This window comes from Eretmochelys imbricata, chromosome 10 (genome assembly GCF_965152235.1).
Source record: "Eretmochelys imbricata isolate rEreImb1 chromosome 10, rEreImb1.hap1, whole genome shotgun sequence".
NCBI classification, from domain to species: Eukaryota; Metazoa; Chordata; order Testudines; family Cheloniidae; genus Eretmochelys; species Eretmochelys imbricata.
The window spans coordinates 53806932-53821645 of NC_135581.1; the positions used below are offsets into that span (position 1 = coordinate 53806932).

General features: G+C 42.6%; 1 protein-coding gene across 1 annotated transcript in view; it reads left to right on the forward strand.

The window, feature by feature from the left end:
* Positions 1-551: 551 nt before the first annotated feature.
* Positions 552-14714, forward strand: part of ANXA2 (annexin A2) — a 48824-nt gene continuing 34661 nt past the window's right edge. Inside the window, exons 1-3 of the mRNA XM_077827626.1 lie at positions 552-680; positions 7439-7498; positions 12632-12731. Of these exons, the coding sequence (XP_077683752.1) occupies positions 7451-7498; positions 12632-12731 (148 nt within the window). The 5' untranslated portion in view covers positions 552-680; positions 7439-7450. The remainder of the gene's footprint in view (positions 681-7438; positions 7499-12631; positions 12732-14714) is intronic.

Consider the following 14714-nt stretch of genomic DNA (forward strand, 5'->3'; position numbering starts at 1 on the left):
TTGATAAAGTACTTTGTAAGCTAGGGATGGAAAGCGTGATCTAAGGGCTGGGTATTATTAAGAATAGCCTGGTTATCTTGTGAACTCCTTGAGGGTGGAGGGAGACTGTCTCCCCTTCTGTGCTCCACACAGCAGGCCCCAGCGGAGGGTGCTCAGTGCAAGGCTGACGCTGCCCAAGTGCCCTGCCTTGTGCTGGAGACGTGCCCTCCTGTGGGAGGCTGCAGTGCGCTTGGAGGTGCGGGGCGCTGTGCAGCCTGGACACCTCACAGCACATCGCTATTTAGCTCAGGAACAAAGAGCGCGAATTGACCGTAACTCCCTGCAGCCCAAACAAACCACCAACGGGCTGGGGCAGCAGGAGGCGAGGGCTCGATGCTGTGCAATGCCCCCCCCCCCTCCCGCGGGCAGCTGGCCCCCCGCCCCGCCGGAGGCTGCCAAACCCCGGTGTGCCCAGCCAGCGTGAGTCAAAGGGCTGATGAGTCAGAGGCAGCCTGGGGTGGGGCGCTTCTCCTCAGGCTGCCGCAGGCTGGGCGAGGGGCGGGGGAGAGGCTGGGAAGCGCCAGGGGGTGGGGACTAGGCCAGACTGTGGATGTGGCTCTGTACAAAATCCCCACCCAAGCTGCCATCGTCTTCCCTCGCTGAGTCCCGAGGAGCCCGGCGCAGCCTGTGCTTTGCCCCAGGTAAGTGGCCCCCTCCCCCCGCTTGGCTGCCCGTGCTGCCCCCGGCCGGGGGGCTAGCACCGCCTGGGCATTCGCGGCGGGGGCGTTAGCGAAGAAAAGCGCCCCGGGGCACCGGGCGGCTCGTTTCGCAGACGTTGTTTCTGAAAGTTTTTGTATTTGAAACAGCCTCGCCGAGCAAAGCTCTCGGGGAGCAAGACCGTTTCCCAGCCGAGTATCTGCAGGGGAGCTGGGCTGTGTAGGGCTAGGAAACGCACCGGAGTTTCCTCTGCCAGGGACACACCCCGCTTCTGATGTTCCAGATGAAATTTATTTTAAGGAACCCAGGAGGAGGTGTAAGGTAACTGGAGCTGGCAGTGGACTCCAGAGAGAGGGAGAAGAGGGGAACGGGGAGAGGGGCTGCATAGAACAACAGCCTTAGGAGACAGTAACTAGAACCTGTCATAAAGTAATTAACACAATTGCTTATGCTACAAATACCAGACTCTTTGCTAGGCTGCTAGCTGTTGTGGCTGTTCATCAGCGAAATCGCCAGACTGCAGTGTTGGGTGTGGCCTCCAGGGAGTAGCGTGTGTCTCCCAACTCCCCCCCCCCCCCGTCTTTTTTAAATTTTTGCTGCATTGTTCTCTTCCCCCCCCCACCTCTTTTTAAGGTGGTTCTCGGTGTTTTGTTGCACAAGCAGGTGGTTTCAGATGATCAAATAAGTCCTGTTTTTAAACTTGTTAGTATGAAACTACCATATTGATATGTCAGTATTATCCTTGTCTGGGGTGAAGAAAAAGGGGGTTTCTTTAATAACCCCTACCAGGAGGAGTTGGTCCCAAAATACTAAGAAGTCATTTAAGAACGAGTTCCCTTTTCTTCCCCTGTTAAAGTACATCAAGGCTCTTTGAATGAGCGATTTTTGCCATAGGTAAGATTCACTTTTCAACCAGAAGCTTTGCAGAGAAGATTTATTTTAGATAATTAGCTGAGCTTTAAACTTTCAGTTTAAATGCAAGTTTCATTCAGGTGTAACTAAGCTAATGTTAGACATAACAGAACAAAGTGTGACCCCCACACATAACCTGAGTAAATGGGCCCCACTTGTGGGGCTCTGGGTTACAGAGAATAGAATACTTGCTCAATCTTGCTTTCTCAGGGTGTGGTGGAGCAGGGCCACTGTACTATTCTAGCAGTTTCTGCCCCTGCAGTCTTCCTACACAAGTAGCTTTAGATAACAAATCTCCATAGCTGAGCCTCACTTCTCCTCTTATACCTTCTTCCCCCAACCATGCAAATGTACGTGCTGTCTGGCATGGACTATTGTAGTGTGGCTGGGGTGCTGTTCTGTTTTATGTCCCATTTCCCCCATTAGCAAAATTGCTGAGGTTGTGCTGCTCTTTTGGCCTTGTGCGTCGGTGTCAGGATGGGAAGGCTTTGCACCACCCCTGCTGTGGATGAGTGAGGAATATAACTGGAGGAATACTAGGGTGCTTTCAGGGAGGCCATTACTGGACAGTTACAGGACAGTTTAGGGTTCACTATTCATAAAACTATTGCAATAGTATGCATTAGGACTCTGAATAAAGAGCACTTTTGTACGTGGAAATAAATGAAGACTGAAAGAGGTGACATAGTTACTCAAGGTTAATGAGTACTTGTGGCACCTTAGAGACGAACCAATTTATTTGAGCATAAGCTTTCGTGAGCTACAGCTCAAAGTGAGCTGTAGCTCACGAAAGCTTATGCTCAAATAAATTGGTTCGTCTCTAAGGTGCCACAAGTACTCCTTTTCTTTTTGAGAATACAGACTAACACGGCTGTTACTCTGAAACCTGTCAAGGTTAATGTTCTATGCCATTGAGAGAGTTCAGTTGAAAGATGCACTTAGTCCTATACGCGGACACTGCCTGCTTGTCGAGTTCCTAAATTAAGTGCAGGGTCGGTTTGTGGTAGGACAGAGATTTCCTTCTTGGGTTGATGTTGCGGGATTTGTATGTTACTTCTGTTGCTTGGTTTGGTGGTACACTCACTGGGGCTGTTCATTATTTTTCTAGTTGCTCTTTTATGGAATGGTTTTTAATAATAGGTTTTCCTGCAGGATCTCAGGAATATTCTATTTTAAATATAGATATAGAGAAGTCCTAGCTTTACTGTTGGTTAAGCACTCATGTATGATATAGGCAATTGGCATATTCCTAAAATGGAACATTTACCCCTCTTGGATTATGTAGTATTGACCGGTGGAAGAGAGTGAGTCTTAAGATATTGTGCATTGTTAATAGATTGAAATAACGTTTTTCAGATATGGCCTATGGAATCTTTTCCTTTCAAGTTTAATCAATTCATGGCCCAGACAGGGGCTTCATTTGTCCTCCTAAGCTCTGGGGTACAGCTTGGGGACACAGCCTGACCTGCTGTATTTCCAGTCACCATCGTGTTCAAATAAATATGACTTTTGGTCCTTGTTCAAAGACATTCTGTTCCTTTACTTTTTTGTGGTACTTTTCTTCCTCTTCCCCACTTTCCCCCTAGCCTCTGAGCAAAGCTCCCCTGTTGCCACATCCTGTCTTGGTTGGAAGTCTTAAACCACATGGACTTTTGATTGTAAGAGCTTCCATTCTTTCATTCTCTATTTCTTTGCCCCACCTGGGAACACCCTTTCCTGTCCTCCACGTTTTCAGGGTAGGACCATAGGTTAGCTGCCTTCTCACATGATGACTGCTGCTTGTTCAGTCAACATCTGGAATTTTTTTCCTGGAACCTCTGCATGTTTTCTTTCATGACACATCTGAACTGTGCTCAGAAACCAAGAGAGCTGAGGCTGTGTCTAAATCAACATGACCTCCTATAGCATGGTTGTTATGTGGGTGGGGTTCAGACAGAGACCAATAACAGTGTGGGCAATTGACCTGCAAGTATCTGAATGGCATCTTCTCTCAGCAAAGAATAACTGAGATCTCTCACTTCTCTGTGTATGATTAAAATAAAGAAATAGTGAAATTGTGATTCAGGATCACATGATAGCCTTCTGAAAGAAAAACAGATTGCTTCAGCTCATCTACAAGTATGAAGTCTTGCCTTAAAGGTTTGGGGATAGAGGCCCAGATTCCTTCCAGTTTAAAGAAGAGCAAGACCGTGCATGTGGTTTTTATTTTAAATACATCCAAATCCAAACTGTATTAGTCAGAACTTCACCAGTAACAAGGGGGTTTACTTGAGGACAGCGAGTGTGTCTTGACTGATATGGGGCCAAAATTCTAATGAAGGAACTTGTGACTATCTTCACATTTATTCTGTAATTGAAGATCTTTATCTGCAACCTTGATTTTACAGAAACTCCCATTATGCTGCCAGTTTTCTTTTGATTGGCTTTTGATTGCTATAGCATTATTTGGTTTCTCCATGAACATACCATTTTCAACTGTACAAGAGGGTGTGTTATCTCAGTTACTGGATTCCGTTCAAGTTTTATGTTCCAACAAGCCTGATTCAGTGTGGTTTTTATTTGATTTAGAAATGGCAGGCTTGCAAAAAGCTGTCTGGCGATTGTTGCTGTGTGAAAGACTTTAGTGCAAATGCATTCACTTCAGCTTTCAGTGGAGCTTTTTAGTTCTTTGTGGCATGCAAGACCAAAGGTTTTCTTAGTCATATGTCTTGATCAATTTTAGAGCATCTTCAGTACAAAGATCGCCTTGTTTGTAACATTAACTTTTATTAAGAAATAACAAGTACTTTGGCTTTCATAATGTAACTGCCATATCACAATCCTCATGATTAAGGCTTGTGCAAGACCTTTAAGTCTTTCTCTCTGTTGCCTCTTTTTAAGGGTTGGACCTGGATTGTTCTGGATTTCTGTCCTAAGACTGATTATTTCAATGCAGTGGATGTTATCCCAAACTTCCTCCCTTAGATATTATATCTTAATTATTCCATAGGAAAATGAGCGGAGTTTAAATTTTGTTCTTTTCTCACCGAGATTGTTCCAGACGGGGTGGGGGCTGAAAAGAAATAAACATTCATGATGTTGTCGTCTTAGCCAAATATAATACTGTCGCTAAAAATATGGTGCTTGAGGGATATGGGCAGAGGTAGGTTTTATTTTTGTATTAAAAGATATAATGCCTTATTTCTTACCTTACATAACGTATTACACCGGACCCCTTTTTTCAGCAATACCATATAGTACTGCAAAGGTATCTAGGGACCAATGCTTATTTTCTTTTGAATGTTTTCCTGACAAGATCATCATGGTCTTTAGCAGCACTGGCTGATTGTATCTTCTCATCCCATCTTTTGATGTGAGTGACAGAGAGGGTTGTTTGCTTGGTATCGACTCTTAGAACTCTCATCTGCTTTCAAGAGAGCCACACTTGGAAAGTGGGTACTGTATTGTAAGGGGTTGGGATATACTAACTCAAGGATGAGGGAGAGTTTCCATCAATTGGGAAGTGGATGAGAATTCTTCTAGAGGGAGTCCCACCGCAAATCTCTCCTGTTTGGAACTCACGGACTCCCTCAAATGTGAGCTGCCTCTGAGCTATTGGCTGCCCATCTGACTCTTGAGTGCCAGGCTGGCAGTTGGAAGACTGACTGAAAGGATGTGGGCAGGGTAGGGTGTCTGGGAGCAGGGAGATGGATCAGGGGAGCGAGGTAATGGGGAAGAGAAAGAGGAGAACTAGCAGCAGGAGGAGCATTGCTGAGGGCCCGGGAGGGAGGAATTCAGAGGGAGGTTGAATATACTCTCGTTCAGTTTCTTGGTCTAGTGTACTGAGGACAAATATCCTGATCCTATGTGTGCTAAATTTGTGCATGCGGGTGATGTACAGGCAGTGCTGTTGGTCTAAACGTGCAAATGTCTAGTTTCCAACACTTTAACATAGCGTACTGCCTAAAATTAGTGGTATTAGCAGGGGTACATTTCTCACTTGTTAGCAGAAATGCCTCTGTCTAATCTAGCTAGTTCCTTTTCCCTGTTTGACATTTCCACTAGATTTCTTGGTGCTGGAGTCCTTAGAAGGCAACCTTCAATTTTAACTGATGAAATAGTTAATGCTTATTAACTATTTATTAATTATTAATAAATATTGTTAATGGTCTCATTACAGTTGGTATGGCAACACCCATTTTTTCATGTTCTCTCTGTGTGTGTATATTCATCAGATGCATGCAGTGGAAAGAAGTAGGTTTTAGCCCATGAAAGCTTATACCCAGGTAAATTTTAGTCTCTAAAGTGCCACAAGTACTCCTTGGCTTTTTTTTGTTTTGTTTTTGTTTTTTTGCTTATTTCAGTGGCACCATCAGAAGGTGACACAAATGGCTACATTTCTCTCCTTGCTAGTGGAATTTGGGAGCTCCTACCTTCCTGCCAGAATTTCAGGAATGCAGTGATGTTGCCCAAACTCCTCCCATTTACACCCCTCGAAAAAATTTTCCTACTCTTACTCATGATGATTTAGGACCCTCCCAATCAAACAATAGTACTGCCCAGGCAAAGAAACCAGACTTGTCAGGGAAAAATGGTATAATGGCATCAGCTTGTCCAATTGACATGTTCATTTTTATAGGATCTATGCACATTAGGCTTATTTTTCATACATCTAGAGGTATGATCATATTAGGTGCTTAAAAACCAATAGTCTTTGGAATTTTAAACACTTCAGCATGCTTAGTTTCCATCACCAAGTATTGCTGAGAAGGAAATTTGTTGCCTTGGCTGTGATGTGAAATGGATAAGCTTTTTGGCAACGGAGGCTACCCCACACAATGATGCAGATTATCCTACTCCATTGCATTGTTCCTTTTGGGGCCTGTATTTTGATGGCGTCCTTATTATTTGTGATCAGATACTCATACTGCTAATCACTATTTGTGCCCCTGGCTTGTAATTTATTTTTTTAGTAGCAATATTAGAAACTGTTTAACCACTCAAGTGCAAAGTAGTAAAGTTAAGCAAGTGTTCTGGCTCAAGTGTTCCAGATCAAATAGCATCAGCTGCTTCTGTAAGATACAAATGGCCTCTGCGAATTTAAGTTATTTCAAGACTTGTGATTGAGGAATTTAACCTCTGAGTTGCAGATCATTTGCCTAAAGCAGTTGTTTTTAATTGCTTTTTGGCAGTTGTCTGGGCCAAGGGTACAGTTTCTCTAAAATAACTTTGTTGATACTAAAAAGAAGTTGATCAGTGTCTGTGTGTTCAAAAAATCACTAATGTAATATCCTTACTGTGGTGGTGATCTAGCAAAGCAGTCTGATTTTTAGGAAATGGCCCTCAGTTGATGAGTGGTATTGATTTGGAAATGTGTTTGCGGGTTTTTTGGGTGGTGGTTTTTTTGTTTTTTGGTAGGCGTTCAACTTACTGGAGATCTGACAAGTCTGGTTTCTTTGCCTGGGCAGTAGTATTGTTTGACTGGGAGGGTCCTAAATCATCATGAGGAGTAGAATTTTTTCAAGGGGGTAAACGGGAGGCGTTTAGGCAACATCAGTGCATTCCTGAAACTTGTTGACTGAAATTTAAAAGGTCAACAAAAGTGATTAGAGTAATAATAGTCACCTACTGACATATAGGAGAGTGAAGACCAATTCCTATCCAGTTGTGATGTATGCCATTTTCTGTATACTCTTGAGATACTCGCTTACTTGTTATTTCAGCTCTTGCTGGATTGTCTTAACTTTGGTGTGATGGTATAACAGGGCTAGTTTAATGTGCTGTAGCTTGTTGGTTTAAAAAAAAAAAAAAATGTTTATGAAGTCTCTCTCTTTTTTTTTCCCCCCTCCAGTTTCCTTTCAAGATGTCCACGGTCCATGAAATTCTAGGCAAGCTCAGCCTTGAGGGAGATGTAAGTATCACTGTGAGGAGCTAGAAAAGAGATTTGGTATGACTTTTTCTTAAATGCCTGTCTTGTTTCCTTTCCAGGATGCCTTTATTAGGGTTGAGACCGAACTGTACTGATTGTAAGGGGAGGCTATAAGACTCCACATAATTGAACTGACCCAGACTAAAAGCTAGGCCAGTGATACTCCATCTCTGGTGTGAGAGAGAGATGTGACCCATAGGGCACCACACATCTCTTGCGGAGTCCCTGGGTTTAATTAAGGATTCTCCAAAGCTGATGGTTTGGTACTTGTGCTGCTTGACATGTTAAAGGCAACGCGGGGAACACTGAGCAGACAGACTAAGATGAGTTGGTGTGATTCCTCCCTGCCTCTTCAGATGGACAGGAGGGTTAGCAGCAGGAAGGGGAGGGAAACATCCCCACAGTTTATGCCATCCAAACAACAAGAGAGGTGGAGAAGAAAGAGAAAAAGACCGAGACTGGGCCAATTCCAGAGTTGGTGTATAAGTGGTGTGTGTTAGAGCTGCTCAGGAAATGCTTTTTTTTCTGCATCATTTTTTTTGATGAAAATGGAAATGTTTTCATTTATGTCAGAAATGCTCAGCTTTTTGTTTTGAAAAAAAAAACCACAAAAAAAATTGAAAAACTGAAATTTTTCAGTTTTTGATTACTGAAAGTTGAAAATTTTGGTGGTTTTTTTTTGTTCGTGTGTGTGTTTTTTTTTTTTTTTTTTTTTTTTTTTTTGGTCAAAACACCAGATGTGTCCCTGTCGCGCTCCCCCCCCCCCGCCATTAATTTTCTGTACAAAAAAACCCCAATTTCTCTCTCCTCCCCTGCCCACCCATAATATTCTACCAGGTCTAGCATGAGGCCATGGATGTTAGCAGACTTGTGCTAGCTTACCCCATGTCTGCATTTGTTTTAGGGTATTAGTGGAGCAGTCCCAGAAAGTCACAGGTGGCTTTACGTATGATCCATGATGTTGCAACGGTACATGATGATGATATCACAATGGAATAGCAGAATATTGTGCCATAAATTTGTGGTTGCCTATGATTGTAATCGGGGAGGAAGTGAATCCCAGCTCTGCAGTTCTGACTACCTTCTTCTTCTGGCTGGGTACATTTTCATGGCTGGTATTTGCAGAGCTGTTTTGGGTGACCACAGACTTTTTTGCCTATTTTTGGAGCTTGCTCCTAATGCAAGTAAACAATAGAGCTGGGTTAATACTGCAAATATATTCAGTTCATTAAAAACTTCTTTGGCCATTCACATTTAACCAATAAAACTTAAATCCTAAATAATATCAGAGAATTGTCCAGTCAAACCAAACATTAAAATTAACGCTCAACCAGACCCTCCCAAAATCGGATAATTTCAAGTAATGAATACAGTGACGCTTCCTGGAGTTGTGAGGCACCTTGCTACCATCTGCCCTTAGTGTGAGAGCCTTATCTGTGCTTGCTCTGGGTCAGTCCTGACTCCACCAGCCTTGGGCAACACAACGCTCCCCTCTAAGCCTACCCAGGCTCTTCTCTTCTCTGCATATTATTGATAGGATGTTCCAACTCCCGAGCCCTCTGAGCATCTCCCATGAGTGTCCAGCTCCTGGTCCACTGGCTACCCACAATATTCACAGATTTGCTGCTCCCAAAGAAGTAGCATTCTCCAGTTTACCAGTTTCACCAAGATCACTTACTCAGATCACTGCTCCGCTTAACACGCTGCACTTAGGTATGTTTTATAGTGAAAACAAGCAGCAGTTTATTTAACAAAGAGGAAAAAGTTCAAATGATCTCAAGTAGAAGTAGTGGAAATGTACAATTCATTGGCTGCATTCTAGAACCTAGACGTAATGAATATTTTCTTTTCTTTTAGATCAAGGGTCACCCCAAAGTCCTTCCAATGGTGGCTTTTTTTTTTTTTCCCAAGTAGACCTGGATGTATTCCTTTTTTTCATGAGACAAAACATGCTGCCAGCTTGTCCCCTATTAGGTGCTTAAAAACCAATAGTCAGTGAAGGCTCCTGAGTGTGTCTTTTTTCAACCCCCAGTATACCAAAACAGTCCTTTGATCTTTATTCATCAGCCAGGGACCCTCTTGATCTGTGTTTCTTTGTATAGATTTCACAGTCCCTTGTCGATTTCACAATCTTGATTAGCTGGTGGCTCAGTATGTAAATAGACTCCTTGTGAGCCACAATGACCAGACAGAAAGATAAATGTCTACCGCACTCTGTCAGAACAGAACCTGTCGAAGGCTACCGCTAATTTCAAGGCTTCAAGAACATAATTTCCAGTGTAGATACATAACTTCTTAAATGTTATCCATACAGATGATTTACAATGATTAGGATGACTAGTGAGCTGCTGTCTCTCGGTAGAGAATGGTCCAGACAGTGATATTTGTGCCTTTTGCCTCAGATCTGTAGGGAGAAAAGGTTTTTCTATACATGGAAGTTAATCCAGAATAAGGGAAATGTGACTTCAAAGTGAATTAACTGTTCCTGATTAACTCTGTGTGGAAACTCTTATTCCAGACTAAGCATGCCTTATTCCAAATTAGCCTAATCCACAAAACTAATTTGGAACAAGGCACTTGTAGTCTGGAGTAAGAGCATCCACATGTGGAGTTAATTAGGAATAGCTATTCAGAATAACTCCCTGCATAGACAAGCCTTCTATGAGGATGCCTCCTTGTTCCAAGGCATAATAACACCCATCTCCCAAGCAACTGCTCTTAAGGATGGTCCTGATTTCTCCTGTGGAACTTGATTTGGCTGCTCTCTCCAGCCCTGCAGTATCTCAGTCTTATCCTCAATATTCTCTGGAAGGAGGAGGCTGAGCTGAAGTTAACTCCATGACTGCTGATAGAGTCTCAGTGTCCTACCACAAAGTTTTCAGAGGCAGCATTGTCTTGTGGTTAGGGGAGAGCATTGGGAGTCAAGAAACCTGGATTCTAGTCATGACTCTGCCACTGGCTCAATGTGACCTTGAGCAAGTTGTTTAGGCCACAGTTTTCAAAAGTGACTATTGATTTTCAGTTCCCAGTGTCAGCTGTCTTTAAGAGACCCTGATTTTTGACAAGAGTTGAGCACCCTCCTGCTCTGAGAATTAGGCTCCTTGAAGATTTCTCAATCTGGACACCAAAAAACTGAGGCACTCTGTCATGAATCACTTGTGAAATTTTGGCCTTTACCTCATTTTCCCCTTTGTAATGCACTACCTTTGTGAAGCATTTGGTGATCCACAGCTGAAGGGCACTGTATAAGTGAAAAGCATTATTTCATTCTCTGCTCTGGTTTTACTCAAATTGCCCATGTTGCTTACACTTTAGGGCTGAAAATATACCTTTGGATGCATGAGCAAGACACTGTTCAACTCAATAGGAAGACAGTAGGAACTACTTGCATATCCAAGGGCAGCATATGGCTTTGACTGCCTGAGCAATTCGGGAAGAACCAATCCTGAAACTTAAATGGGACCATTTTTTCCCGTCTACATTGCAGATACCATTTGTCAGATTCAGTTCCAGTGGCTCATACAATGCATAGGGAGGGAATGAGATACCAAAGTGCCATCTCTTACCTTGCTTTTTCAGCTCTAACTCTCCTGGGCTAATATGGTTAGCTTTGTCAGGTTATCCAACTATGCCATGTTAATCAGTTGAAACCTTCAATTTTGTATTGTGTAACACATGGGTTTTGTGGTAGGAATTTTTCAGGCACACTGATTTCTCCAGGAGTGCATTAAGCTTTTCCACTTACTGTTGTTGGCAGTTAAATGTATCGATTCTGGAAAATCATGCATCCTGTGGTGTGGCTCTGTGCCAGATTCTGGCTGCTTTGATTGAAAGGGCTGTTAATGGTAGGGACAACAATGGGTGTTTCATTCTGTAATGTTTTTGCTTCCCTGTCTCTGCAGCTTAGCTCAGACTTTCAAAGGAGCGCACAGTGTGTATGCCACTGTTTTATCCTGGGTAGATAGTTGTGCAGATAACTTTTGTGATGCTTTTGAGGATGCCTTGAATGCATGCCCTTCTTTAACAATTTGACCTTAAAGCAGTGGTTCTCAGCCAGGGGAACATGTACCCACAGGGGTATGCAGAAGTCTTCCAGGGGCTACATCAACTCATCTAGATATTTGCCCAGTGTTACAACAGGCTACATAAAAAGCACTAGTGAAGTCCGTACAAATTTCAAACAGTGACTTGTTTATACTGCTCTATATACTATATGCTGAAATGTAAGTACAATATTTATATTCAAGTTGTTTTATTTTATAATTATATGGTAAAAATGAGTGTGAGAAAGTAAGCAATTTGTCAGTAATACTATGCTGCTTTTATATTTTTATGTCCAATTTTGTAAGCAAGTAGTTTTTAAGTGAGGTGAAACTTGAGGTATGCAAGACAAACCAAACTCCTGAAAGGGGTACAGTGGTATGGAAAGGTTGAGAGCCACTGCCGTAAAGAATTTGAAGGTACAAAGGAAATAAGTCTTAAGTGTTTGAAAACCTTTGTTATTATGTGAGCCCCCTGCTGGTGAATTTGGGTAGAAATCAGGCCCCAGGCATGTCAAAGCTCCCTGTGTGATTACTGGGGGGCTTTCAAGATGCACTATACCCTGAAAATAATGCTAAAAAGTTTTTGATCCTGTAAAATGCATCAGCTGCTTAGAGCACAGAATTTGGTCCACTGTACATAACTCATTCACTACTAATTCTGATTCCCTACTCTACCATAGTATTATGAGCGATATGAATCGAAGGCAGACTATCAGCTGTAAATTTGAATTTTCCTGGCTTTTGTCATTTTGACTCAACCCCTTTTCCATACTAACTTTATGGAATGAATTTCTTTGAATTCTAGCCAGCACAATTAGTTTAAGGTTTTTAACATTTTAACTTTCTCTAATGACAGATGCACTGCTGTGGGCAGATTCCTGGAACAGTAATACATTTGGGTGTTCAGTAGCTCTTAGCTGAATTCCAGTTATATTCATAGGTTGCCCACATGCGCGTATTGGGTAGGGGTGTTGGGGGGTAAATATGACACAGTGATACTTTACCTTTTGGGAATAATACATTAACCACAAGCTAAGTGTAAGACGGTCATTTTGCTTTTTTTAAATCTCAGCATTCTCTTCCTCCGAGCGCATATGCCACTGTCAAGGCGTACGCCAACTTTGATGCTGACCGAGATGCTGCAGCCATTGAAACAGCCATCAAGACCAAAGGTAGGGAAAATGGGTCTCTCTCTCTGCCATTATACTTGCAAATGATATACAAATATATATACAAATGATATAATATGGATAGGTGGTGTTTCTTGACCTACCACTTACTGTCCTTAATCCAGAGCATTTATTTTGTATGTTCTTCTTCATGACTTGCATTGTTGAAATCTTGGCAGAGAAAGACTTAAGATTGCCAGTAGAACAGTTTTAGAAAGAGAATGAAGTTTTGTAATTAAATCTGAATGTTTGTAGCAAAGGAAGGTTGGGCTAGTCTTTAAAAATCCATATTTCCTTCCCAGGGATTAATCTGAACTTTGAAAAAAAATGATTAAACCAATTAAACAGTGCGTTTAAATCTTTTGTCTTCTAGGATAAGGAGTTCATCTCCCCCCCCCCCCCCACAATGGAAAAATAGTTTAATATTTTGAAATGTTGGGTGTAAAAGTAAAGGGACCCAATTGGAAAGTGTGGTGCAGCAATGGAAACAATATCATTTTATTGTTGCATAATTATGATTCATTATTTGCATTCAGTTTAGCACCTGGTGGTCCCAACTGATTGTAGGGCCCAGTTGTGCTAGGGGCTGTACAACTGTATAGTGAGACAGCCTCTGCCCCCAAAGAATTTACAATTGAAATTAAGAAGAGGTCACACAGCAGATCTGTGACCGAGCTGGGAACAGAACCCTGTTGTCATGACTCAGTCTAGTGCCGTGTCCACTGCCTCTACAAAATATTACAGCATTGAAAATGGCCCTTTATGTGGTTGTCACATCCCTGAGTATAATCTCTGAACTGGAATTTTCCCATTCAGATATTTTAACTTGGATAATAGGTGACCATGCCTAATGAGAGCCGTAAATAGCAGATGGCAAGATGCTGAAATGTTACTGTATCGTAGGCCCTGCTTGTGCTGCTCCTCCAACTTCTACCTGACTTAGTAACAAGTTTTGTTGTTTGGCTAGCTCAGACCATGGCTTATGTCCATGTATCACGAGGGTAATAGTTGTACTCCAGTCTTACAGTTCACTGCTGATGGGTGTGGTGGCATGCACAAACTAAATAGATTGCAGCATCAGGGCTAGTAACTATGGTAGGTAGCCATGCATCCTCTTTATTAGAGAGCCCACTGCAGTATGAGTGTCTTCTAGTAATTGATTCCTGTTCTTTTGCTGTGTCCTAACGGTGCCTGTGTAACCAGTTCAACAGGTTTTCCATCTTCCCTGCTCTCTGTGCAACAAGGTGTCCTAGGCTGCTGGTTAGGGCTGGTTGAAATTTTTCCATTGAAACTGTTTTTAATGGAAAATTGGATTTTCAATAGTGCTGGTGTGTGGTGTGGTGCTGTAACAAGTATCTACTTTTTGCAGAATAATTAAAATCATTGTCCAAAAAAAAAAGGCCTGAAAACCAAAATATTTTGATCTGTAATGCCTCATGGGAGTTGTAGTTCAGGTGCTTCATGCCAGTGTTCTCTCTGGACCATGCTCCCCAGCTGCACTTCATCTCCCATAATGTACGGTGACTGTCTGAATAAGGTGGTAATCCATCTCCCCCCACGAAGCAGGGAGACTGGTGCATTATGGGAGAAGTAGTCCCACTGGAGATTCCAGTTTACAGAAGAGAATGGGAGAATGTAGCACTTGAACTGCAACTTGTGCTGCAGTGGCATTTCAATGTTGAAATATTTCAGTTTTTGGTTGAAGTAACTTTTCAGCTTTTCACCAAAACTCAACATTTCCCACAGAGAAAAAACCTTTTCCCTACCACCTCTACTGTTGGTGCCTCTCCGTGTCTTGCAGGCTCTCTGTCCCTGGTCAGGCCCTGGAAGAGTTGCCCAGGTTTTCACAGAATGCATTTTTTACAAATGCAGCTAGGCAGCATGGTATTTTTGTTGTGGGGAAAGAACTGCTTTCTGGACACAATTCAACCCTGTCATCCCAAACTAGTTACAAAAATGCTCCATTACACTTATAGCGTGGACATG